This window comes from Branchiostoma lanceolatum, chromosome 4, assembly GCF_035083965.1.
Source record: "Branchiostoma lanceolatum isolate klBraLanc5 chromosome 4, klBraLanc5.hap2, whole genome shotgun sequence".
Lineage (NCBI taxonomy): Eukaryota > Metazoa > Chordata > Leptocardii > Amphioxiformes > Branchiostomatidae > Branchiostoma > Branchiostoma lanceolatum.
In genome coordinates, this window is record NC_089725.1 from 9,715,145 (window position 1) to 9,743,098 (window position 27,954).

The 27,954-nt window shown below is 41.9% G+C and overlaps 1 protein-coding gene across 1 annotated transcript; it reads right to left on the reverse strand.

The window, feature by feature from the left end:
- Positions 1 to 27,954, reverse strand: LOC136434160 (SCO-spondin-like). The gene is made up of 35 exons (XM_066426926.1): positions 27,745 to 27,954; positions 26,314 to 26,417; positions 24,571 to 24,712; positions 23,546 to 23,715; positions 22,572 to 22,699; positions 21,840 to 21,973; positions 20,992 to 21,265; positions 19,766 to 20,021; positions 19,009 to 19,198; positions 18,297 to 18,391; positions 17,769 to 17,815; positions 17,300 to 17,505; positions 16,604 to 16,745; positions 15,767 to 15,969; positions 14,895 to 15,022; positions 13,976 to 14,085; positions 13,350 to 13,493; positions 12,882 to 12,975; positions 10,707 to 10,762; positions 10,156 to 10,275; positions 9,604 to 9,717; positions 9,184 to 9,306; positions 8,880 to 8,996; positions 8,446 to 8,501; positions 7,718 to 7,802; positions 7,067 to 7,180; positions 6,612 to 6,737; positions 6,177 to 6,464; positions 5,128 to 5,244; positions 4,300 to 4,572; positions 3,258 to 3,428; positions 2,871 to 3,059; positions 2,455 to 2,571; positions 1,683 to 1,812; positions 1 to 112 (listed from the first exon to the last, which is right to left on the reverse strand). Exons 1-35 carry the CDS (start codon positions 27,952 to 27,954, stop codon positions 1 to 3), a joined length of 5,085 nt encoding a protein of 1,694 aa, XP_066283023.1.

Sequence of the window (27,954 nt, forward strand, 5' to 3'; positions counted from 1 at the left end):
TTACCCTGCTGAGAGGGGTGGTCTCGTGTTCGGCTGGACCACTGGAAGGAAGCTGTCCCACAGGCCCCCAGACACTCTCCCCAGGTGGACCATTCCGACCAACCACAGTCCACTGAAACAGTTTGGTGATGATTCAGTTAACTCACACAATGTAACTGACACTGTGGCCATATTCACGAAAACTAAGTTAACTTAACTTCCAACACTCAAGACTGGACAGTGTTGTTCATGACCTGGATCCCAGACTCCTAGCTTAAAGGTGAGGAAATGACAATTACACTGGCTGAGATAGCAACAATTGCCCCACTCACTCACCCTACCCTGTGCAAAGTGTAGAGAGGCACATGGTCAGATAAAAATCATGCAAATTAAGGCTTTATTTTGAATAATTAACTAATTTTTGCATAATCAAGGAAATTCTGATTTCTGGCATTTTCCATTATAGGGATTCAATATGTGTCACATTAGCAATGTAGGGTGGGCGGAACATTACTAGATACCCATTATGTAAATAAGTATCTCATTTGCAGACTTACATGTATTTGCATTTAATCGGAAAGTGCTATAATCCCTTTGTAGTAAAAGATTGGACATCATACTTCTCTATGTTACACAAAGGTGACCATCGCCATACATACCATATCATAAGATATAGATTTGGACGTCATTTGCATAATCAATGAGGACTAATCTGTAAGAAACCCACAAACGAACAAGAAATTTACGAAAACCCAAAATATTTCACACAGTGTAGATAACTCACCATTACATGGATCATGGACAGAGCAGTTGGTCCACTGACCTTCCAAACAGATACTGTGGATACAAGAATAGCAATTATTGTGAACCTTTACATGTAGATGAACTTTTTCATCAAGAAGTATATATTTGCCACGTAACTGTATTATACTTAATAATGACTATAGGATGTCACTGTGGCTGAACTGGTAGCAGCCTCACGGTTGAGCTCTTGGTTCCAATTATTGTGTAACTTGGAGACCCCGATTCCAGCCCCAGGGTCAGGACATCTCAGTTGGGACTGCATTGTTTGAAAGGAAAACTAGGGGCCCTGTGTTCTAGGAGGTGACTTGAGCATCAGAAAGTACCTCAAGCACACCAAGGGGACAGGAACCTCTCAATGTAAAAACATAGTGTTACTGAAACAGCAAGGAGATCTGCTGCCCTATATGTGCCACTATAGGCACTACAAGGATCTGAACGAACGAACAAATCATCAGCATATCTTGTCGCTCCACTTTTGTATCCACTGACAGGCAGTCTGGTTGGCCTCTCGTAGATCGTCGTCAGTGCATGTCCCGAACAAATGAACGATTACTATTAGAGTAGCAATTATCAAGAGTGGGTCTGGGAAAGGGGCAAATATCAAGATATAATAGAAGCATGCTGTTTATGCCAGGCCAGGCAAATTGCTTAAATTAACTTGATAAACCCTTGTCCTGCTGGATTTCCAGAGCAAAAATATATCCCCACTGCTGAAGTGCCCAGACACCTAAGGATGCTAGTTTGATATTGCTCATTTTTAGTTACTTTGCTTGGGTGCAACATAAACATTCTAAAAATATCCTCAACCTGACAATTGTCAGGGTTAGCATACTGAACAAGCATGTATACAAACTGACAATTGTCGGGCTCAGCAGGACTAGGGTTTTAAGAAGACTTACCATGTTTCACATTGCCGGATTAGCAGTTCAGCACCAGGGTTGTAAAAGGAACCGTTGTGATAACACTGACACTCCTCCATACGCACACAGTCACCATTGTCCTCATAGTAACCATCTGGGCAGAAACAACCTGAGCAAAGAAATAAGAAAATACGCAATTCCATTCATACTTTATGATCCAATTCATTATCACAGCCCTTGTCATGTATTTGGTTTTGAGCGGGTGATAATCAGGGTGTCTTAAGTTGTCAAAAAGCCCATATCTATTGGTAACTCTTAGCGCAGTTAAAACGGCTTTTACTGCGTGTGATGTGAGTCAGAATTTCACTCTACATGACTTTTAAACAACTGTTCCAGGGAAGATATAGGAACAAACACCTCGATTCTGAGTTCTTCATTCTATCAGATTGAATTGAATCTTCTGGTCATGGCACTTTTTGTTTTTGTTCTGTGTCAGCACATTAGGCAACTACTAGTCAGTACATCAAAAAAGCTTTAATCTAAAGTATTCAGAGATAAGGGTTGTTTTGCAGGCACACCAATCCTGATTTCTTGCTTTCTTTATCAACAATGAAACAAGTCATTACTTGGGTCAGCCTAGGCAGCTTTCGCTGGTAGCGGCTGACCCACAAAAATACAGACGGACAACAACTTACCTACAACGTGTAATTTAACCTAGTACATAACCTACAAATAGAAATACAATATTCATAACAATATACATTAGATACATAGGAATGCGGTATAAATAATCATAATGAATCACACTCACCTGCTTCACATGGTTGAGGCACACAGTCCACTCCCTGAGCCAGCCCCAGACAAGATGGCGGACACACCAGACAGGAGTCCCTGTCTCGATACTCCTGCTTGTCCCTGCACGACTCCGCTACAGAACAGACAGTACATGTATTACAACTATGTTTATCAAGGTTCAACTCCCCTACAGAACAGAGAAATAGTACAAAGTCATGTAATGCTCCATGTTTATCAAGGTTCAACATACAGGCACTATACAAAAGTCTTTCATGTCACCAATGCATTCCTCTCAATGCATGTGAGCTGTGTCCCCATACAACAAACAAGTCCATACAATGCTGCTGTTGCAATCATGGTAAACAAGTTAACACTATATGCTAAATGTCAGAGCCCAATTCTGAAGACACATAACAGTGCTGAAGTACTCACGGCCACAGTCAAGCGACGCATTCTGCGCCATTATCTCGAGGTGAGTGCTGTCAGCGTCAGGCACGTCCTCGCACTCCTCCTCACCTGTCCCGTAGTCTGTGCGACACCTGCGCTCGCGGTAGGTGAAGCCGACCAGACAGCCGCCAGTCCAGTTGGACCACCTGCCCCACGCACCCCAGGTGGGTGGTGCTGGCAGGAACAGGGAAGAATAAAGGGTTAAGGCAGTCCATTGAAGAATTAGGAAAACATGACTTCAAGTTGTAACAAGCACTGGTTCTTGAGTTGTGTTGTTCACACACACACACACACACTCACACACACACACACACACACACACACACACACATCCTTCGTGGCAAAGTATTATGTTTTCTCCACACACACTACCTTGGCATGTCTGTACATGACAGGGCCTTTGTTCAGAATCCTCCCCCTTGCAGGCCCGCAGAGGGTCGTCAGGCAGGGGCTGGGGGTCGGCGCAGTACCGGTGTCGTGTCTGAGTACCATCTCCGCAGGACGCGCTGCACGGCTCCCAGGGGAACCAAACTGTGTAACCCCCTGAAGAAAGTAGGAAAAAGTCGTGTTAAGAAAATGCCCATATTCTACAATCTATACTTAACCTAATCAATCTACATGACGCTGTAGTCAAGGACTTGTAACTAGGAAATTGCACCAACTTGGCATTTTTGGTCACACTGACATGAGACGCACAGATAAAATAGATGACATCTACAAACAAAATGTCCCTGCCTGGAATGTCACATTCTCAGTTTCAGCTCTAAATCCGATACATCATAACTTTATCGAAAATCACCAGTGAATTAAAGACCAATGTACAATCATCAATAAAAATTCGTCAAAAAGACATTTGCAGTGATTGCACCATTTTGCGAATCTTTTTCAAATTCTCAAAAAATTTGCAAATTCAGGCAACAAATTGGCACTGGTTTACGACCCTTAGCAAATGCTATTCGTAATTTGGTGCAGTCCAGTGAGATAGCCACTTAAGGACTTCATATATCAAGTTATTCAAACAAAGGAGTAATAATGTAATTCACTTTATCTTCACGGTTGCAAAATTTCACGATGTAAGGAAAATGGACATTTTCACTGAACTTTAACTTCACGGTGGCGGCATTAGTGATTTACAGAACTGTTGTGTGAAGGAATCATAAATGATAACAACAGGTTTTTGCACGGTGATGATAAGGTCACGGTACAGAAGTGACAGTGAAAACAGTGAACATAAAGTTTCAGTGAAACAAACAAGATTTACAGTATGTCAAACTAACCTCCAAGTGCAGGTTCATGTAGTAAAGAGCTGATTTGATATTGCCTGACTTTCCAGCAGCTTTCTGTTTGTATGCTATCACTAGCTTTTCTAGGTCTAAGAGTTAGAAAATAGGATTATCACAAGCATAAACATTACCACATCTATATTCATCAGAGTCCACCGCCTGCTCGGTTGCGGCAGCGTCGGCGCACTCTGGCACGGTGTTGCACACCTGGCTGGCATTCAGACACCTCCCGTTGGCACACACATACTCACAGCTACCGGGTGTTGTTACCAGTGTTGTTGCATGTGGAGATGTAAGTGGGACGAGTGTGACCAATGTTGTTTCAGGTGTGGAAACACCTACTGTGGTTGGTGGAGGTTGGGCGAATGTCATATTTATCAACGGCCCTTGGAACCAGAAACCACCTGAAACATATTGGTCATCATTAAAGGATGTCTACAGCTAAAAAGTAAGGTGCACTCTATACTCAAACAGATCATTCTTTGAATAAGAATACATAGAGGTCAAAAGAAAGGTCAATTACCACTGTGAAACGACAATGGATCATTATCAGTGTCTTCAGCCAAGAGAGGAAAGAATAAAAGTTTTTTTCAACCGTTACTACATGTGACTTTAATCTACCAATATCAGCTTTGAAGAATTCAGGAGTAAGTCTGCCACAGATTCCAAAAGAATTATTACATTTTTACCTTTGGCACAGTTCAGTTCAGCTTTTTAGGTATAGTACCGTTCGTTACATCGTAAAGAATTCTCTAATCTTATTTCCAAACCAAGGCCTGGCTGGGCTGTTTGCAGGAATGAAAAATAAAAGCGTGTTGTTGAGAAATATACAAAAGTATGCTTATGATTTCTTTCTTTTACATTTTGTGTGTTTTGTTGTCTTTTGTTTCATACTTTTCCGTCTGGCACACTGTGCAAAACGTGACCATAGCGTTAGGTAAAACTCTTCAATGACTTACAGCCCAGTTCATCTGAGTCATCATCACAGTCGGTCTGACCATCGCAGACAAAGCTAGTTGGGATGCAGGTGTTGTCACCGAAGCATTGGAACCAGCCACTGGCACAGGTAAAGTTTTCTATTGGGATTCCCAATGAACAAGAATGCATGAGATAATGCAAGATCATCATCATCGGTCGACCCCCGGGGGGGGATGGGGCAAGTCCATGCAAGATCACTTTGTCATGTGAATAGTTTCATCAGGTTGGTAAGTCACTAGACAAAATTCCTTTGTCACCTTCCTCAGGGCAATTCTGACTGGTTCACTTTGCACTGCAGCTATATATGTGTCACTGCTTACAGATACAGCCCCAAACATAAATGTAAACACCGCATTAACTATCCATGCGTTTATGCAGAGTTATCAACCAAGGATTGATGTGTTCAAAAATTCGTATTTCCCGAGAACCATAGTAGAATGGAACTCGTTGTCATCAGATGCTGTAGGAACACCTTCACTAAATAGCTTCAAAGAACGATTGCAGACAGATGTGTAATATAACCAGCTGCTGCCGCGCCGCGTGGCTGCAAAGTTGGTGTGTTACGCCGAAGGGTGGATATACCGGCTATACAGATACAGATGTTTGGGGCCGTATCTGTAAGAAGTGACACCTATAGCTGCAGTGCAAAGTGAACCAGTCAGAATTGCCCAAAGAAAGGAGACAGACGGTCACCGGAACATTTGTGTGAATAAAACACTGGTTATTGTTATCCAACAACAATACTCAGCTAGAATGTCAAGACTTGATATAATTAATATAATCAAAACTGCTGAACTCCAAGTTCCAAAGTCTCAATGTGTCTTTTCTTTATGAACAAGTATCATCAGTTGACTTTAACAAGACAGTGAATGGAAAATTGAATCTTTCTTTCACAATCTTCCGTATCAAAGTTCAAGTGCATTAGAACTGACAGCAGTTCCACAAAGTAGGACTACATGTAGGTAAGGAGATTTACCAAATGTGGTATTTGAGGTAGATACTGTCCCTGGTGCTGAAACTGTTGTTGCACCTGGTGCTGAAATCGTTGTTGCACCTGGTGCTGAAGCTGTTGTTGCACCTGGTGCTGAAACCGTTGTTGCACCTGGTGCTGAAGCTGTTGTTGCACCTGGTGCTGAAACCGTTGTTGCACCTGGTGCTGAAGCTGTTGTTGCACCTGGTTCTGAAACCGTTGTTGCACCTGGTGCTGAAACTGTTGTTGCACCTGGTGCTGAAGCTGTTGTTGCACCTGGTGCTGAAACCGTTGTTGCACCTGGTGCTAAAACTGTTGTTGCACCCGGCGATGAAACCGTTGTTGCACCTACATGTATAGAAGCAGTTCTTGTTAACCAAAGAGATTCTGAAGTAAACAAATGCAGACAAGATGATGATGCATTCGACTTAAGTTAAGTTATGTTTACTTAAAATCTCTTTGAACTGACAATAGTTACATGTATGATTACACTACCTTGACATTGAGCAAGGTTCTCATCCTCCCCACTGAGACAGTCCATCGTGCCATCACACGTTTTGTTAACAGCTATACAGGCACCGTTGGAGCACATAAACTGGGCTTCTCCACATGTTAGCTGACCTGAAACAACATGCATACAGTATAACTAACCCATGCTATTAAGGCACTAGAAGAAACTTTAGCTACCTGCAATGCTGTACATTTACTGTCTAACAATAGGCTTACAACAATTATAAGGCCTAAGAAACAAAATGCTGTGTTTCGGACTACGATGCTGAAAAAATTAGGATAGGCAGGTGGGTAGTCTCTTCTTTTTTTTCAGTACTAGGATAGCATTATTCAACATTTGCTACATCAACTGCAGCTACAAGAAGAGTTTTCAATGATAGTCTCTTCCACTGAACAAAAGAACCAAACTTCAGGCCAAGTTGTACCAGACTGTAACTCACAATGCTGTAAGCTTTCGTCACTCCCATCAAAGCAGTCAGCTCTTCCATCACACTTGAGGGTGGAGTCTATACAGGCCTGGCCATTCTCACAGAGGAAGCCAGCACAGGGGGCAGCTGAAGGGGTAGGGGGGATGTGACATGTGGCAATATTCAAGACGAGCACTTTATATTTTGCCATCATCATTTCTGTTGTTGAGACATCTACTTAAACTCGTTAAAGAAGGTTAGACATCCAGGTAATAAGATACGCCAAAAATAGTTACTCAAGCAACTGGATAAAATTGAAACAGTCTTCATTTCATTAACATATCTATTCAGAGTTTTGGTATAAACCTGGTTCTGCCAGATCTTTCCTTAGTAACTGACGAAAGATAGCGGATGCTGTCTGAAAAGTCTGACTGTTTCAAAATTTCATCCAGTTGGTTGAGTAACTGTTTTTGGCGTATCTACTTATTAAGTAAACTGTCCATCGTTGAGGTTGAACTGATTCATGTTACCCCCTAAACTGTGCTGTATTCCCATATTTTTATAATGATTGTGTGTGACAGACATACATGTATATGATACTTTATTTTCTAAACGAATTAGACTTCACCACTATCACTACAAACACAAGGTGCCATACGTGTAGTACAGAGATGAATGTCAGACCTGTGCCGTTCGCGGTGCCATTGGAGGGACAGATGTTGATGCTTTCATCCACACCCCTGGGACAGTCTTCCACAGAATCACACAGCTGAGTGGGGAGGTAGAGTCACATTGTCTTCACACAGTACAGACCGAGTATATCTTTATCATGGTGTCGTGTCGGCGTAACAGTTAGGGTGTTTGGCCCAGAACCAGAGGTCCTGGGTTCAAACCCCCTGACATGCCATCGATGTTGTGCCCTTGGAAAAGGCACTTGACACGACTTCCCTCACTCCGCCCAGGTGCCAAAATGGGCACCTGACTTTGATTGGGGAGGTAAAAGCCAGTGGAAGGAGAAGACCTTCCAATACTGTGCCCTAGACACAGTCCATTTTCTGTGATACATGTATTTTTGTTTGTTTCATTCTATGCCGTACATTTGCTCATTTTGTAGATGCTTTGTGCGGTTTTCAGTATGGTCATCCATATGACCCAATTATAATGTACATGTATATCAAAGATATACTAGTACATGTACTTGACTTTGGTTGGGAAAGGCCGTATTGAGGTTGCCTGGTGCTGTCGAATTGCAACCGCCCAGACCCTTGCTCCACAAAGCGCAAGTGTGGAGTAAATATGTATCTGTTGCCCATGTGTGTTATGTGATTGTAAAACCTGCACCAGCTCAGCACTAGAAAGGCTGCAATTGCATTGGGTAATTTCTGACCAACAAAAAAAGGGATGCCCCTCACCTTACTCCGAGGAATACAGTATCCATTGGCACAGGTGAATTCATAAGGCTGGCAAGCTGTAGGTAGATGTGGACAGAGCAGAAACAGATGTCACAAATAAAACAAATCAACAACAATCCGAAAGAAAGCAAGTTGCCAAAAAGATACTAAAACGGTAGTGTACTGTATTTTTAATAATGAAAACATGGATTTTTGAATGGATGTGTAAAGCTAGTTTTCTCATGTACAGAATCATACACAAACTCAACTTATAAAAGGCATACACGTTGTATTTCAGTAATCAATGTTACTTCTGAATCACCAAAATCAGTAGTGTAACATAATTATATATTATCCGGGATTTTTAAAAACAGGGTATTTAGGGATACATGGTAGATGCAACATCAGTAACATTTTGTTCTACTTTCTTTGATTTTTTTTGATGGGAGACTTACAGCAGAACATTTCGTCGCTCCCGTCACCACAGTCGTCATGGCCGTCACAGCGCAGGGTGAGGGGGAAGCACATGGCCTGTGCACCACACAGGAATTCCCCCACTTCACACTCCTCACCTGTAACAACAGGGGCGGTTTTGATATAAGAGATTTGGACACATTAATTTCATAATGAATTATGTGATGACTATTGAATTGCAACAACCACAGACATAAAACCACCACAAATATTTTACAATTTAATTTCTATGCATCGTCTATTCATTCTGATGAAGTGGGCCCACCATATGATAAACAAACCTACCACAGTCTGCCTCATCTGAGCGGTCTCCAAAGCCACAGTCAAACTCTGCATCACACACAAAAGACTGTGGGATGCATCTGCCATTCTCACATCTGAACTCCCTGTTGTCGCAAGTCGGAGCAGCTAAAATTCAGATGAATTCTGCAGGTTAGTAATCAATTGTAATGTTACAAGTACATATTTTAGAGATGTTTAAGAAGATTGTCATCTTTTATTTTCACTGACATGTTTCAGAAAAAAGGCATTGAATTCAATCAACCTACATGTATTGCGTCAAAATTTTAATGACAATCATGTTTTTCATCCAAGTTTCTAGATCTGTTAGATCTTGAACAATATCTCAAAAAGGTCCAGAAAAATTTTCTTTCTAAGACATTTCTAGCTCTACTGGGTAACGTTGTGCTCAAATGGGAAACTTACGACAAGCTTCCTCATCTGTGTAGTCACTACAGTCAGGTGTCCCATCACAGACATACTCCTCAGGAATGCACTGGCCATTGCCACACTGGAACGCCACTGAAGAACAGGTTCTCACTAAGAAAAAACACAAGAGAGAGTCGTGAGGGCATAATAACATACCACCTCAGCATCACAATGACAATGGTTATTGTGAAAATCTCAGTGTTAGGATTATACCTTTCAGTTAGAGTTTTCTCTTTCGAACAATGTCAGTCATATTTGGGACTAAACTATAAATTGATGATGGGTTTATTTCCACGTGAAATGCCAATTTTTGGCATCATGCTTGACAGGTAAAATACTTTTCATTCCTAAAATTTACAAAAATTGGAGAGGTTGAAGAAACTGAAACTCAGTTGTTCTTATAGCTAGAGGCTAGGGATATCCTTCATTCCCATACGCAGTTGTTTTGACTCAGAAGTATTTCTCAGAAGAGACAGTCGCTAGCGTTGAGGGTGTACAACCTCAAATAGAGACCTAAAATAAACTGGGGTGTGCCCCCATAACACTTACTAGTACAGTTGGCTTCATCTGTTCCGTCACCACAGTCATTCTGTCCGTCACATATCCAGGCCAGGTGCACACAGCGTCCGTTTGCACAGGTGAACTCATCAGGTGTGCAGGTGCCAACTCCTGGGGAAGACAGGTGAACAACTGAGGTTGCTGATAGACCCATTTAGAACAATTGAAACAATTATTCAAATACATGTTGTATAACAGATTTAATCTGGTTGGTAAGTCACTGGATAGCAAAGTTCTTTGTGTTGATTTTTGGCAATATGGAAGGGCTTCCAAGGCTGTGGTCATCTTGAAATCAACTCAGTCGCTCATAAAGATATGAAGAACAAATTGAGATATTTCAGTCATTTCAAGAAGATATGCGCCTTTCTCATTTAGCCAAAATTTCAACTCATTTGATGAAAAAATGAGCTTGTTATAAAACCGCTTGTATTACTTTTTGACTGCCCCTCTGACAGTATGGTTGCAAACTTTTTTTCTTTGGAAAGGGACGCTGTCAGCTTTGTAACATGTCTGAGTCTATGACTACAATGGACAACCCTTACCTTCCTCTCCCTCACAGAGCTCCCCTGAGCAGATCCACTCCCCTCCTGTACAGTTACTGAGACAAGAAAACCATACATTAAACCGAGAGGAAGGCTAAACATTCCTTTTGTATTCCTGCTACTATTCTTCATTTTATACATATATATAATGTACTGACATTGTGCTGTTTTACTGACGAAGAATATGCTGTTCTCAATTAGGACTGTATGGGCACAAAAATAAGTGTCCTTAAATTTGCACCACCTGACTTTGGCATCTCTGTGCAATAGGGGTGTACCAGTACCGGTACAAAACTGGTATTTCTTGCAGGACTGGTCGTCAAAAAACGGACAAAAAAACAGCAGCGGACCGATTTTGGGACCAATTAGAAAATGAACAGTACTTGCAGGCAGTCATATGTTTTGGGCCTTACGGGTCCAAGAAAATTAAGAGATGCCTTTGATGTGATTGAGATATGGCACAATTTTTCTTTTTTGCGTTTCGGCGCATGCGCGCCGGAACGCATTGTCCTGGCTTTTACCTTCAAGCAAGGGACCTTCAAGGAAGGAACCAGGGAAGCTTGGTTCAACACTGTGTCGCACACAATAAGACCTTATATGGCAATACGTTCTCAAATCCTTGTATAGCCGTTGCCTTATATGGCAAGAGAGCACGAAAATGCAGGCAGGCTAGATTTGCATGTGACACAGGACGGCGACCGCATGTAACTGCTACAACTGTTCGGAAATATCATTGCATTGTGGTTTCGGACTTTGATATCCTGAAAAATGACCATATTACATCTATTCCACAAGATTGCAGAAGAAAAAAAATGATTTCGTCAAGAAAACGACCAAAAATCGGCATAAATGATACCATATAGTGAGGTTATAGCATTACGTCCAGAGTGAATAGTTACGTACCGCAGCTTGGCCGATCTGGCAACGCGAAGCACTTCGGACCCAGAAGATCCGGGTTCGTCTCCGTGCGTGGATTTTTTTTTTCTTTTTAGATATTGAATATCAAAAATATATATTGATATTATATTAATCTATCAATATCATATTTATGAATATCATTTTTTTTCATTAATAAATAAAGAAATATTTTATATTTGTTATTTTTAAATATTCATTTAATATATACAAGGCCTTTGTCTTATGAACAGGACTTCATAGATTCCAAACCCGGCATTCGAATTTTTCTGTTCATTGTAATGGAAAATACCATGCAGCGGCTCCTATGCGCGGTAAGATGATTCTTGCAAAACACTCGCCACTAAACTTCTATCCCCGATGTAAACAGAGGCTCTTGATGTTGTTTGCAAAACAGCGATTCTTTGTTACAGTAGCAAATGCTCCATTGTTCAGTATCGACTTCATTCAGACAACACGGACGTGGAAAGTGGCGCCCCTCGGCACAAAACTATGGGAATTTTCATGAATTTTAGCAAAATTACCCAGGAAAATAAGGAAGAAATGTTGTAAATGCGGAAACCAGAATAATACGGATGAGGTAGCTGTTGATTTGTTTGACATTTGGTAGTCATTTTAGATAGAACCTTGGCTGTTATGAACTTCTATTTCACTTAATTACCATAGTTCTGATGATTCAATGGTGCTTTTTCAAATTTTATGTTTTATTGCGTGCCATGTACATAATTACATTGATAGCTTTTATAATGAGCCTATTATACATTTTACAAATAAGTACAAGTTGTAGGCCAAGACCAGCTTTTTCAAAAGCACTTAAGTTAAGTGACGTAACTTCAAAATTGCTTTCCCCAATCTACCTTTCTCTATTAAAACAGTACTCATTTCCCAAAATGACAATTTTTCTTATAGACTGAACAGCCCTTGAGTGACTTCCTCTGGCAGATTTTACTTCAAGTAAAGGGAAAAGACAATTCACACTTATAAACGTAGCCGAAACGCCAGCTTTTTTTAAAAGCTCTTGTTTAGGTTCAAATGTTATTTTTTTCATTTGCTCTTTAAACATTATTTGTTACATCTCCATCTTCTTTCTGCATAATAGTTGCTTGTGCATTGAAAATAATTGAATATACAATGTGAACACATTAATTTGTAGCACTCACAGAGACCCTCACTCGTGTCTCACACTCTCCAGTATATGATACTTAAGTGTACCAATGGACTTGGGCCAAACTAAGACCTGAATTTTCTGTAATGACTCACCAAGTCTGACAGTTGACCATGTAGACAGACCCAGCGGGGTACTCCACATCATACAGGAAACAGGGGCATTCTCGCGCCTCCACGCAGCTGTCTCCTACATGGCAACAGGTGTACATGAACAAAGAATCTCCACACAACTGTCTCCTACATGGCAACAGGTGTACATGAGTAAAGAATCTCCACACAACTGTCTCCCACATGGCAACAGGTGTACATTAACAACGTGTCGAGATGCATTGATTATAAACAAGCCAGTTCTCATGAGCAGTAAAGAACGACATAAGTATGGTCCTTAGTCATGACTCTCCATTATATGAAGCAATGAAATAGATTTGCATCCAGCTAAACAACCAAATACAAAACAAAATGTTTGGATGGTTGTTAATGATATGAAAATCCTTTTAAAGAGCACCACGATTATCATTTTATTACTTAGGTTGTACAGGCTGTGTGATGTGCGCCCCCTACCTTCTGGGAACCAGCCGTCGGGACAGAAGCAGCCCTCGGTACACGTGCTGTTCTGGCAGTACCACTCCTCCTGGCCACCTGAACACGACGACTGGCAGATCGGACCGCATGCCTCATAGATATACCCATAGTCACACTGCATGGCTGGAACACACAAACAAACACTCAGCAGGCCTTCTTAAACAATACCTGTATTTCAAATGCCCTTACAGCAGTAGGCACTGATATCAAACTGAATAATATCATCATAAATAGTCTGCTCTTTCTTTCCTCACGTGGCTCTTGCACAACGTACATGGTCATAGGTGCCTTCTTTCTCTAGACATGTATAGAAATAAAACTAATCTTAACACAATATATTTTGATGTTTCTTTTTGGAAACTTTTCAGCTATGCGTCGCAACCTGCCTGGGGGGGGCTGTACCAATGGATTTAACAAAGAGGTCTTTATTCTTTATTATGCAACAATTGTACAAGGTACAAAGAATGGCTGGTACATAACTACAGTTCTATATAATCATCTAAGGGCTAATCTACCTAGTAAAAGAGTGTATAGTATGGGTTTAGAATGGCTTCTTACAAGCATTGCTGGAATTTCTATAATTGCATAGTTCTCTGTGTACTTACGACACAGCTCCTGTGAGCGCCAGCGGACATAGATGCCCGCTGCATTGCACGCCTCGGCGTAAGATGAAATTGCTGTGCAGACACACTTCGTGTCCCCTCCAAAATCACATCTACAACCCAGAGACACAACTTCAGTCCAAACAATTTACAACAATGATCGAATACCTCCATCATTATGAGTTGTAAACACGCAAAACTGTATAAAGATTATCTGTATACATAGCCTCTGTACAACTGTCGTTCAGGAATAACATGATACCAGATTTGCAGGTACATGGGACCAGCTGTTTACTATGTTAACTTTACCTTAAAGTTTGCACATCCAATTCTAGGCATTGTTTAAAGGAATTTAGTAAGGATGCCCTTATTGTACTAAGTCTTGGCAACAAGTTCCAATGTAAGATTCTTCTGAGAGAAAAAATGAAGTATATTGTCTCTAACTGTCTTCTATTTGTTCAGGTCGTCCTCTTGCCCTGTTTTCATAGCGTTATAAAGGCATTACTTCTTACGCCATTGCATTTTGCATGTTGAAGCATGACAAGTTGTATCTGTTTGATGTCATTTTACTGGCAATGAGTTATTTCATCGGGGATTTCATTTTATCTTTGTCCAATCGCTTTGCAGCCTGGCTCATTACTGTAACAACAGCTTGCATGATACACTTCTCCAAGTTGCACTGCCCATTTTTCAAAACTACTGTCAAATCATGGCACAATCCATACTTTATATATATATATGTATATACATGATGGTTTTAGACGGAGTTCCCTAATGAATAATATGAAAAGCTAAATCTGGTGGAAAATTTGCTTAACAACATCAAACCAGTATCTCAAGCCTTTTTTATGAAGAGGAGCACTGCTTTTTAAGTTTTCCGATGGATGCTCGTCAAGTTTTCCGATGGATGTTGACGACTTACCCACAAGCGTCATCCAAACACCACTGATAGTACTGCAGGTAGGGAACCACCTGGCGACACCGGTCAAACATGGCGGATGTCAGCGCAGCGCACGTCAACTCCGCCCAGGGCAGCTTCATGGGATTCAGCTTGGAGAATGGAACACAAAATAACTGTTAACAGGTGACACTATAAAACCGGTAAGACACTCTACATTCAGAAAACCTTTTTTTCAGTAGATTGACCAAATGAATCCAATTTTCAAAATGTCTACAGTCAAGTATGATTTTAAGAAAAGTTATCCATATCAAATACACAATTAGATGTCTCCAGGGATATGGGCATTTCTGCAGAACCCTGAGTCCGTCAGTCTGAGAATGAATTCTGAAGAATTTTGATGGATTCTGGAAACCTTAGACAGAATTTGGGCAAACTGTGTAGAATAAAAGGTGCTTTCCTCAAGTAGTTTGTATTCTGCATCATGATGTAATATTGATATCAGATAATGTAACTGTCTTCCCAAAACATATTTCTTAAAGTTTTCGGCATTAAGAGTGTCTCTCTGGATCTATAGTGTTGCCTGTTTGATACTGTCAGTATCTAAACTCTCAGCTCATTGAATCTAGATGGAGGTAATGTCATCAGCTGGTAAAATTGCAAACAAAATACAATTTGCCTATCCAAGAAAAATACATGACGTAAAATTTGTCCTAGTGGCCATATGGATATTGATAGTCAGTGTTAGATGATATCTCCGACATTTTTACACCAACTGATGCTAAGAAGTCAAAGTAGCATTCAAAACATGAACATAAACTTCTTTTTTTTTTAAATTGATGTTAATAAATGACTGCAAGAACCTAATAGCTGATGAACAATAATATTAATAATACCTCGCAAGGTTTGATGTCATCCCCTTCTGCCAGCTCCCCACAGGCCTGGCTGACGCGCCACGAGTTACCGAAGATGGTCGGGGAGGTTTCCAAGCTGCCCGCTCTCGTGGTGAAATCGTTGTCTTGGAAACCGTCATAGTTTCCACACAATCCAGCCATGCAGTTCTGATACTGAGGTTCCACACGAACAAACACCCTGGTTCCTGAGGGACCACGTGAGTGACACAAAAGAGGAAGAAAAATATACATAATGTTCAACTTAAGTTATGACGTTAGAAGATGCATGCCCAGGTTAGGAGAGACTGACAGTGTGAAAAGATGATACGGTCTATGACATGATATTCAACCTCCAGAAAGGATATCTGAACCAAACAATGTCAACAAGGAGTGAAAAAAGCTGCTGGCTGAAAAAAGCTGCTGACTATTCAGCACCTTGGACAGGGCCATTCACCAGTTTCACACTTCCCATAATGCACTGCCTGGGTCCCGGGAAATGGATACTGGTACTACTTTTCAAAATGCACATTGAAACTCTGCCACATGTAAAACATAGTTGTTTCATCACTGAATACGAACAGCGCCATCTGTAACTTTTTCTTTGGTTATGCACCATTCTAAGGCTGAGATCTCAGGAAGACATCTTGATATGGGTGAGTCCATCAAAGAACAGGACAACCAAGCCTGTCTACCTCAGTTTGAAGAGCACATGTGCGGTGGTTGGGGCATGTTGTGCGGAGGCCAAAAACACATCTCACCTGGATGGCATTGAACTGGATTCCACAAGGAAAAAGAAAGAGCATCGGAAACAGCTGAACTTAGCTGTTTACGATTTCTCACCTCCATCAAACTTGACCTCCAGCCCAAGCTGTGCCTTCAAGATGGCAAACATGCCGGCCTTGCGGATGTAGATCCCAGAACCCTCGTAGTACTTGGGCAGGGTCACAACGGCACCGTTCACTCGGACTACCCTGCCTGCAGACTGAAGTAGTGGGAACATTAGAATAGAAACAGCTTGATCCAGTCAATCCTTCATGACGTACATTTTATTTTACTGCAAATGCATTTAAGTTCCCATTTGCTTCATGTTTGCAGTTTTTGCGGTAACCTCTTCACGGCCAACCTAAAACCACAGTGAAAATGCTTGTTCTGCCTTCTGCCAGCCTCCAAACCAGCTTCAACTGTTAACTAAAAACCACCGCAAACGCTCTATTTCCTTTCTACTGCAAAATCAAATAACCACGAACTTCAATGCATTTTCAGTACTATGTAATGGCACCTTTAAACCTATTCATCTGAAATTACTAGACTAACACATTCATCATTCTCTTGCCTCTCTCAATTTCCTAATACACCTTAGAGCCCATGGATACAACTCAGGGTGAAAATAGCACCTGAAATATGCAAAGTTAGACTTGATTAGAATTGATGACACGGTGTCCCACATCAAGAGAACAAATAGATAGAGAGAGACATGCTATAGTTACAAGACAGCACAATGTACCAACAATCAACAGAGAATAAAGCACAGTGTACCATGAGTATCTCTGTCCCATCGATAATGACAGCGACAGACTTGGTACAGGTCACCCCAGTGGAACCGCACGGGACGTTCTCAGCCGTCACAGTGAAGCTGTTGTTTACGGCCTCCTTTGCTAGGACGTAACTGCAGTCTCCTTGGAAGGAGTAGGCTCTCCCGTCAAACGTCACATAGTGGGGGTCACCACTTGCATGGCACATTCCTGTAGGACGTTTGAAAATTCATTGAAATTATTTTCGTGGCTGAGATGTTAAATTCAATGCTGCCAAGAAAGAATACTGTGGATTGTACATCATTTATGTTTAAGATAGAGGTCTGGAAAGTGAGCCCACAACTTAAACTAAACTGTACAGACTGCATGTGAGCTGGACAAGGAAGCACTAACATTTCAAGATTTACAGTAGTCCAGCCTGCTTCAACTATTATATAATAGCATCATAAAAGTTGATAAAACTATTGACACACCTGCACATTTGTCACGGGTGCAGCTCCAGTGTTTCCCTTCACACATGCTAAAGATGGGGAAATAGAAAATCAATACAAAATAGTCTCATTTTACCTTGCCACCACAATATTTTCAAAACAACAGCAATGTTACTTATTCACCAAGAACTAGGTTTAACATTTGACTGAATGGAGACATACACAATGCAATACAGTGGAGAACAACTTTCTTTTTACACAACCAAGTGTTTTACTCAAGACCAACATTTCGGTGACCGTATGTCACTTTCCTCAGGACTGGTACACATTGCACAATACCTATAGTATACATGTAGCTGCTTATAGATGCCGTCCTAAACCTTATACAAATGTAGTTGATATGATGTTTACAATGCGGTCCCAAACATTTCTACGAAATAGAAATAGTCAGAATAGCCCTGAGGAAGGTGACAGTCACCAAAACGTTAGCGTGAATGAAACACCTGTTTGTGTCCAAAGGTTAGTAGTTTTCCATTGATTTTCGACAGTTAGAAGATACAGCCCACTGACCAGGTGTTACAGTCCTTCTGTATAACCTCCCCTCTCTGGTAGTCCTTCCCACCATGTCTGCAGGGACAGTTCTCAGGCAGCACACACCAGTCCCCCTGTACACAGGTTAATGTGATCATATCATTCATCACACTAAATTTTATATATCAGTTCCTCACAATGATTACAAGACAGTTAGTATAGTCTTATTCATTTAGACGTTTGTCCAAAACAATACCCTTCTGATATCATTGAACATTGAATCTTACAAAATCATACTTCCAGTTATTGCAATTGATTCCTGATGCCATGTAATCAAGCTAATTTCCATCCGTGACGTCATGATACAAAATGTAGTAAACAGAACAGCATATTCGGAACCTTGTACTGTGACTTGCAAAAAACGTTCTTTGGAGAAGCAAACAGTATTATAATCATAAAGTGGCGTCTGTGTGGCATAGTGGTAGAGCATCCGGCTATGAACCAATGAGACCCAGGTTCAGAGAGATAAAGTAAATACAATTGCAAGTTTTCAGTACAAATATTTGCTTTAAATCTTTGCTTCAAATCTTTGCTTCTCAAAAGAAGTTTTTTTTTGCGAGTTACAGTGGCAGGTTCCGATCCGAACCTGAGTCTTAACTAGTCGTCTAAACTAGTCATCTAACCAAGTCATCTAACAGATCACTGTAATCATTCACAAAACTAACAACATTGGAATTCAAGATGGTCTTACAGAGAAAACATATCCCTCCGGGCAGTCACATCCTTCGAATGGTGGAGCCTTGCAGTCCCACTCATACTCCATATTATCACATGTGAGTGGGCAGGGCGACGCCTCCAGGCTGAACTCTTGGTTGTTGGGACAGATGGCTGTACCAAAGCAGAACCTGTCCGAACAATTCCACTTGGCTTCTATACACTCACTGTGTACAGTACAACATGCAAAACACAAGTCCAGTATCAGTAACAGTTACAGCTACAACATAATTGTACAGCAAGAGAAAAATTAAAAATTATTGAACTGACTATAAATTCTCCTTGGTGATCATATCAACCAGCGATGTGGTGGCCATGGCATTGTGGCCTTTTTGTTAGGGCTATTGACTTTGAAAGATATTACTTGTGGAAATTGTAGTGGTGCCACTAAATCAGAAACCAATTCATCAAAAAGAGATTTGCAGCGATTGCACCTGTTGGCTGCAGCCATTCGCGACCTTCTGCCAAATGCAATTTTCAAAAATTCACCATTTCAGGCGGCAAATTGGCATCCATTAGCACTGATTGGCGACAATCTCCAAGCAGATCCATCGGTGGCAAGGCGGTTGTAAAAGGGCCAATGAGTATCCAAAGCCTCTAGTGGCTTGGATACTCATTGGCCATTTTGCCTTGCTACCGATAGATCTGCTTGGTCATCAGCCAACATGCACCCAGTGAGATACCGGCTTAAGAAGTTTTATTCTTATTACACTGGCAGATTGAAACACACTGACCAAACTTTGCATCCCTGCTTGATTCTCTTCCCTGCTGGAAACACCTCTCCGGTGTAAATGTCCACGCAGGTGCAGTCCTCCAGGTGCACACACTGGCCCTCATCGTCCAGCAGCTGCCCCTCGGGACAGTTACACCCGGCCACACACCCCACGTCGTGCAGGTCTGCACACAGCTCCTCGTGCCGATGGTCCCCACATGTCCGCATGCAGGGGTCCAGACACTCGTGGTACGTCTGCCCACCAGAACACTGCTTGTCTGGGTAGACAGAGTAGGAAATGTAAAGCAGTCATCCTCAATTGAGGTGAAGCATGATGCTTTTTCAAGTAGCTAGTGGTATTAAAGTGCAATGCGGCTTTGATCACGGCTTGCGTTTTTGGCCAAGCACACCAGGTTACCCCTACATTTCTCGATAGGTGTGTTGGGATCTTTTTTGTGCAGAGGTTTGACGCTTGAGGCTTATGCCCAAAGCCCCCTCATACATGGGGCAGACGGTTTTATGTCACCATCCGAAATGACGAACGCAATCCCTTACAACATGTCCGAGCTGGAGTCGACCCTAGGATCAAACTCAGGCCCCGGGATCCACGGAATTTGATCCAGATGGCGAAGCAGCAGGGTTGCGTTACCACTTGCGCCACAGGGACATGTAGACACGAGGAGCAATAAATTTTTGAATCTCACCTTAAAAAAAGTAAATCAGGTGATCTCAAACCAGTTTAGCTCACTGTTGTCAGTGAGTGCCCGCGCCAACTTTGACATCGTATAACTGCCGAACGACATATGCTAGGGCTAACAAATTTGGTGACTTGTCCTAAAATTTAGTTGGCAACAATATTATGATAATAATCTAAGTTTATCATTTTTCGTGTTGCCATGGCAACGGTTTTCTGAAAGGCATTATATGCAAAAATTATAGATTTTTTTAAAACAATTATATTTCTTAGGTTTTCTTGCTCAACCACACTAGTTTTCCTACATATATAGCATCATATGTAATTAGATGTAACTTTCATGATTCAATATTCATAATTTATGCTATCCAGTGGCATGTATACATGTATGTCTGCTGAGCGAAACAGCCGGGATTCAAACTCCCAACCTTGGTCCAGAGGAAGGGTCGCTATCCCTGTACTACACACCCTATGATGGATGCTGAGAAGTGGCCTTATTGAGTTAAGAAGTGCCATAAAGATTTTACTATTTCTAGTTTGAAATGTCTCCTTACAGCAGAGGCCAGACACGTCCTCCTGTTGTCTCCAGTCCACCACGATGCCTTCCTTGGCACAGGCCATGGCATAGGCTGACAGGACAGGGCACAGGCAGTTCCCTGGGTCATCTATCCACGGACAGCCACTCACGTCATCCAGACACAGGTCAGAGTACGTCGTCTTGTCCACATGGTCATGGCAGGGAGCAAAAACCTCGCTGTTGAGGATACTACACTTCTCCTGGCTGTAGCCTCGGTTTTGGAAGTATACACCATACGCACTGACGTACTCCTGAACACAGAAACACAGATGAAGGTGTGTTAAACTTGTTAAATTTACAAGTCTTAGAGTTATACAATGTATGTAAGATCATGTCACGTCATGTAAGATCATTTTATTTCCATTTCTACAATCATCATTTATAGACATCATTTTTGTGAGGGCCTTTTTTTTAAGTCTTAAGTATGGGCCAAGGTCAAGTTGCCAATACAATTACGTTCATGGATCCAGAAAAATATTATTGGCAGAACCAGAACACTCTCTCCTCTGGGGTTGTCTGTGCCTTTAAAAATAAGCCATACAATGTGCCTTTAGCTTAGCACCAACTGGCAGCAGTCTCACAGTTGAGCTCCTGGTTCCAATTAGTTGCTAACTGGGAGACCCCGGTTTAAGTCCTGTGAAAGACATCTTGGTTGGGGCTGTACCCGTCTTTTGGAAGGGACGTAAAAAGTGGGGTCCCTTGTTAGAGGTGATACCTCGAGCACGTTATAGGGGAAGGGCTAACAAGCCAAAAATATACCGTCACTAGACACTACAAGGGTCTGAATGAATGAAGGCACTCAAGTCATATTTTGAATCCACCGACCTCCATGACATCAGTGCAGGAGAGGGTGATTCTGAGCCTGTTGACGAAGGTGTTCTCCGCGGACTCCACGTCCCCATCCCGCGTGGTGAAGTCATCATGCTGGTCCCAATTAAAGGTTCCACACAGGCCCAGAACTGTGGGGGGAGACCATGCAGCATAGTTAGATTGATGTTAATGGGCTACACTCTTTAAGGTGTTGCAATCTAAACCTAACACAGTTTGGGAACTTTTCTGACAATTATTATTGTGTTTGACCTGGAACGGATTAGATGTTGATTTCTGGTCTTTGATATGGCGCACCAGATATCATTTGTACCAATTGTATGTTGCCCGCTTCCGTCCTATTGCCAAACTGTAACATGTATTGTGATTATTTTCTGTGTATATATTAAACTGGGCCCCAATGGAAACCAGCTATCACAGCTGTTTGGGCCACGAAGGTGTCTCAAGATGAAATAGATAAATAAATAAATAAATCTCCATTTCTACTCTGTCAATACTTATAATCCTTTCCAATGATACCCCAATGATTGTTTATTTGTGAGACAACAGCCGGAGCTGTCTGTGTACGAACTTCTCAAAATTATAGTTCAAAAGAGGTGTTTGATCTGGTTTCGTTTAGATATCAATCAGTGTCATACAATTATCATCATTCCTGGTGGAGGCCTTTTAGAGGAAGTGAAATCTTTATATCTATCTAAGCGTGACAAACGTAGTGAGAACTGTTCCCACCTTGCCCAGTGTAGTATGGGTCGAGCACCACATAAGCCTCATTCAGACGTCCCCATATCACCGTCACACCGAACCCCTCCACCACTGTGTACAGGGACGACGCTCTCTTCAGGTACAGGTCGGTACTCCTGGCGGGTCACAAGGCACAAATATTTAACATACAATCATGATATTGTTCTTAACTGATCGTTCAAAAGTCTCCTTTGTAAAATGTGCAACATGAACCTTATTTGACGTCATATATGAACTTTTGAACATTCAAGTCACAAAGGAGGGAAATACATGTAAGTGTTGTCAACTTGCCAGTGTGAATGTTATTCAGTACCAAGGACAACTTTGTCAGTGTGAATGTTATTCAGTAACAAGGACAACTTTGTCAGTGTGAATGTTATTCAGCACAAAGGACAGTGTTGTTGCTGTGAATGTTATTCAGTACAAAGGACAGTGTCATCAGTGTGAATGTTATTCAGTACCAAGGTCTGTGTCGTCAGTGTGAATGTTATTCAGTACCAAGGACAGTGTTGTCAGTGTGAATGTTATTCAGTACCAAGGACAGTGTTGTCAGTGTGATTGGTATTCAGTACCAAGGACAGTGTCGTCAGTGTGAATGTTATTCAGCACCAAGGACAGTGTTGTCCCTGTCACTGTTATTCAGTACCAAGGACAGTGTTGTCCCTGTCACTGTTATTCAGTACCAAGGACAGTGTTGTTGCTGTGAATGTTATTCAGTACCAAAAACAGTGTTATTAGTGTCAATGGTATTAAGTACCAAGGACAGTGTTGTCAGTGTCAATGTTATCCCTGCTGCCTAAATCTGTAACTGATAGGTAATTGGGTGCCAAATGGCTACTTCAGTGTGCTTAAGGTTAAAAAGAGGACCTTTCGATCTATGCTTTGTATCTGTCCTTTATGTCATAACCAATGGAAGTAAAGAACAGTAATCAAAACTGGCTGGAGATGGATTTCCATGTCACCTGTATGGAAGACGCTGTAACTCCCCGTTAAGGTAGACCAGGCCGTCGGCCGTGAGTTTGACGGTGTCCTTGTAGGTTTGGATGGTGAGGGAGTCCATGCATGTCATGACGCTGCCTGAGGAACATGGCTGCAGCTGGGTCGTCACTCGGAACTTCGTCCCGCTCACATCCTGGAAAGGGTAAGGCATCTGTTAGGCACTATGTAGGCATAACCTTATTAGTTACTGAATTACAACATCATAATAGTCACATTTTTATTTTGGTGCAATATTGCTTTAAATTTGCCTTGAGATCATTTCTTCTGTAATAATAAGGAACAGCATTAATTCCACCTTAACAAGCTTATTAGTCTGTGACCTCAAACAGTATTTTTTGTTAGTCTGTGCTTGTGCATTTGCAGATATAATTCAAGATTCTTTGGATAGATTTCTTTGAATTTTGACATGTCAGTTGCTATTGCAACCCTGATGATGAACTGCAATTTTGGACACTGTAGCAGTATTTTCAAGTTTTGGATAATCATAGATTGACACCCCCATCTTGAAGGTGTGGTACAGTTCACAGCTGTCATGTTGAAGGTTTTGCTAACAGGGGCAAAACTCCCCAAGTAGAGGTTACTAGGCTCTGGATTGTTTTAGATCAGCTGTCGCTTGCCTAAGAAATGGTAGCCTGTGCTATACAAGCTGTGACTAATTAGCTACTCTTCAAGCAGAGGTTAGCTACACTGGCTTGCTACACTGCATTGGTTACTGCCTTGTTTTATAATAAACAACTACCTGGACATAAATGGAAACGTGTTTTATGTAAATTTCTATAAATGGAGTGGTAAACGGTATCAAACACCTAAGCCCACACCGCAAACACCATAATTACTTCACAGAAGTTTGTGTCCTACGGACTCTTGTTGGTCATTTGAAAAGGCCTTGATAAGAAGGCCTGGCTTACTTTTGCCCAATTCTGAGACAACCTCTAAAAATAGATGTGTAAATATAATATCTAACAAAACAATTATGCATGTTCTTCACCTCCACCAGGACATAAGGGCAGTCAGCTCCCTGGATGTTGAAGTGTTTCCCGTCAAAGGTCTTGACGTGCCCAGTTCCCATAAACTGACATGTAGAAGCACACCTGTCCTCGGTGCAAGTCCACAGACCTGTGTTGCAGACACTGCCAACACAAACAATGTACAGTCAAACTTGTCCATCCAACCAACTCTATCCTACAACCAACTCTTGTCAACAACCACATTCAGACAGTCGCGTCCGATTTTACATAGTAAGTTAACTCTTTCAAGCAACCAACTGCAGGCTTCAACCAGCAACCACTTCCTCATGGGCCTCAGGGGTCATAATGTGTAGATTTTACACTCCATTCAACAACAAAATGATTGACAGCGGCAATCAGTCCAGCGAGCATTTCAATGAAAGATTCTACAGTCGACGGCAGGCAGATAAGTCCTGTACGTGCGAAGTATTTATGCAGCCTCATTTATGCCCACAAAATCAGCAAACCGACCCGAGTTTTATCCAACAGCCTACTCCAGTCAACAACCACATTTCCTTGGTCCCTTGACTGGTTGTTGGATGCAAGTTTGACTGTACTTTTAATCATTTTTGAAGTGGCTGGAGAGGAAATGTTGTACACATGAGGAAATGTCTATTCCCAGAGACCCAGTTGGATGTGCTTTTCAAGATTTTAAGACCACATAACAATATACAACAAATTCAGATTGTAGTCAACAACATTAATGCAAAAATGTTTGCAGTGGTTTTAATTGCGGTTTTCATGGTAAGCTCTTCACCGCAAACTTAAAACCATCGCACATCTTTTTGCCCTCCTACCCCCTTGTCTACTATTGTCTCAAACGTGAACTCAAAACCACCGCAAACACTCAATTTTCTCCCTACCGCGAAATTAGAACCACACGAACTTAAATGCATTTACAGTAAGTACAGTTATCATTCAATCAACATACATGTAAGTATTTGTACCAAATTCAGTCCCTTTTCCTGTTTGACTCTTTCTTGTCAAAATTGCTGTCTCCAACCTTTACGACATGATACAAGTCATATCACAGCTACCATTTTTACTTCCAACATCTCCCTTCAATTCTTACCGGTTTGCTGATCAGAAATAGTTCAACAAATTAGCATCGATTGACAACACAGTAGTCACAAATGGAGCATTTATTGCTCTCTACAAAGTGGCGTCTCCCGAAATGGGAGGACCTGGTAAAGTTTCATGAGCAGCTGGCAAAATGAAAATACAGTAGTGTAGTTCATTGACTTGGTCATCTATTGACACCATCTAGCTACATGTGTATGCGCTCTGACTCTGATGCATCAAGTCAGGTTGCTCCATTGTTAACCTTTACCAATGGTTAAGCCATTTTTCCAAAACTCTCGACCCAGATCTGGTCCCACCGAGGATGGGAGATGGCAATCGGATGACCACCAGAAACTCTGACATATTGACAAATAGATATAGAGACTTGCCCATCCCATATATGTCAAGGTTAATGAGCGACGGCATATGATGCAAGTGTTTATATGCCATGTGTCATAGATGTATATCAAGACTTCGCTACGTTTTACGTCTAGCTTGTAAGTGATACGTACGTAACCCAGCCTTGAGCACTGGGGCTGCAATGTATTGACAAAATAAACCATTCACGTTAGCTTTATTCTATTCCTCCATTCATCATCAAGCAATGTTTTTTGCGAGTGTGTTTGTAGAATTGGAATCAGAATCGGATCCAACACCCATACCATTCATTGCACTCCTGCATGATGGTGTCCCCAGCCTCGTATCTCTCCCTGTGGTGGAAGCATGGACAGCTCTCCGGTACCACACAGACATCTCCATCCATAACCTGCAGGGAACACAACAACATCAATGTCTAATGCTAGAATTTATTTCAATGGACTTAAATAGCAAACTAAGTACATTTTGACATGTGACAACTCATGTGCATGGTATACATAGGAAAAGATATTAAAGAATGTCTAGACGATAGAAATTCCCCCAATGATTTTAAGAATCCATTCTAAACCCATACTATATACTCTTGTAGATTAGCCCTTAGATAAATTATCCGCACTCTCACACAAGAAGGAGAAGGAGCCTGAATGGGCTTGGTAACTTTAATGTATAGCAGAGATTGTCGAACACGGGTGGGTGGGCGGGACTCAGAAATTCGAACCGTGTTACTGCTAGCACGCTGGCGTGGCTATGGCGTGGATGACGTGTCTACTGATCACGTGAGCTAGGGTTCGAACGGCTAATTAGCATATTTGAGCCTTCGCCCAAATCGTCACAATTATCCGCACTCTCACACAAGAAGGAGAAGGAGCCTGAATGGGCTTGGTAACTTTAATGTATAGCAGAGATTGTCGAACACCAAGACCAAGCCCAGCGGGAGATTATGCGAGTAGGGGAGAGTGCGGGAGTTGCGACGAGAGGAGCGTGGTGGAGCAGTAGTGACAAGCTACTGAGAGTCTGTAGCAACTAGTCCTCGGTACCAAGGAATGTGAAGAAGTGTGAGCTGCCGATAAGATATTACTGGTGGCATCAACTGGTATACGGCCGTTGTTTGTAACAGCAAAGCTAGTAAATTAGCCAGCGCCAAGACTAGTGCAACTTAGCAAGCTAGGGAAGACTGACGACCAACAGTTAAACAAACTAAACAGCCTAAGGCTAACAGGTGAGCAAACTAAAACAACCGTAACCTAACAGTTGAGTAATAACCTTAACCTAACAGGTGGGTAACTATTTTAAACAACTGCACCATTGTCTCTAAGCCACAAGACGAATGTATGAACACTGTCCTAAACACTTGATTATATGACATGTGCTGTCATACTGAACTAGCCGCTACTAGTACTAGAGTCCGAAGTTGGCTGCTGATAATGTCTATAGGAGTCCGCTTCGTGAAGGAAGTCTTTCTACTGCAAGTACATCTGGAGAATCAGTCTTTGCTAAACAGTCCCTTCAATAGACTAATCTGGTTGCTCCAGCGAACTGTTCTGGGGAGTCAGTCGTTGCTAAACAGTCCTTCCAATAGACTAATCTGGTGGCTCCAGCGAACTGTTCTGTAGCTTCTCCGCGATCAGCTTGGAATACTCGCACCTCTTGTCGAAGGAGCAGTCCAAGTACAGTTCGAACGTGTTTGAAGACCAGTCGCCTAACAGTTTAATCACCTGTGGGTCAGCACCGCAGTGCCACGCGTAAGTCGCCCCGCCGCGTCTGAAACTATGTCCCGAATAACTCCCTGGGGTGAAGCCTGCCGCGGATAATAACGACTTCAAGTGGTGGACGAACGTGTCATGGGTGAGGGAGATGAGTCCGCCTCCGTTACCTGGGACCAGGAACGCCGGCCCGTCTGGGTCGGCCGGGATCATGTTACACAT

Excerpts from the sequence above, each read along its gene's own strand:
- LOC136434160 (XM_066426926.1), bottom strand. The coding sequence starts at position 27,954 with ATGTGTAACATGATCCCGGCCGACCCAGACGGGCCGGCGTTCCTGGTC. Across the intron at positions 7,181-7,717 it reads TGGCACCGCGAACGGCACAG|CTGCCCCCTGTGCTGGCTTC; the intron begins GTCTGACATTCA and ends CTACCCCTTCAG. Across the intron at positions 3,060-3,257 it reads TCATGTACAGACATGCCAAG|CACCACCCACCTGGGGTGCG; the intron begins GTAGTGTGTGTG and ends TGTTCCTGCCAG.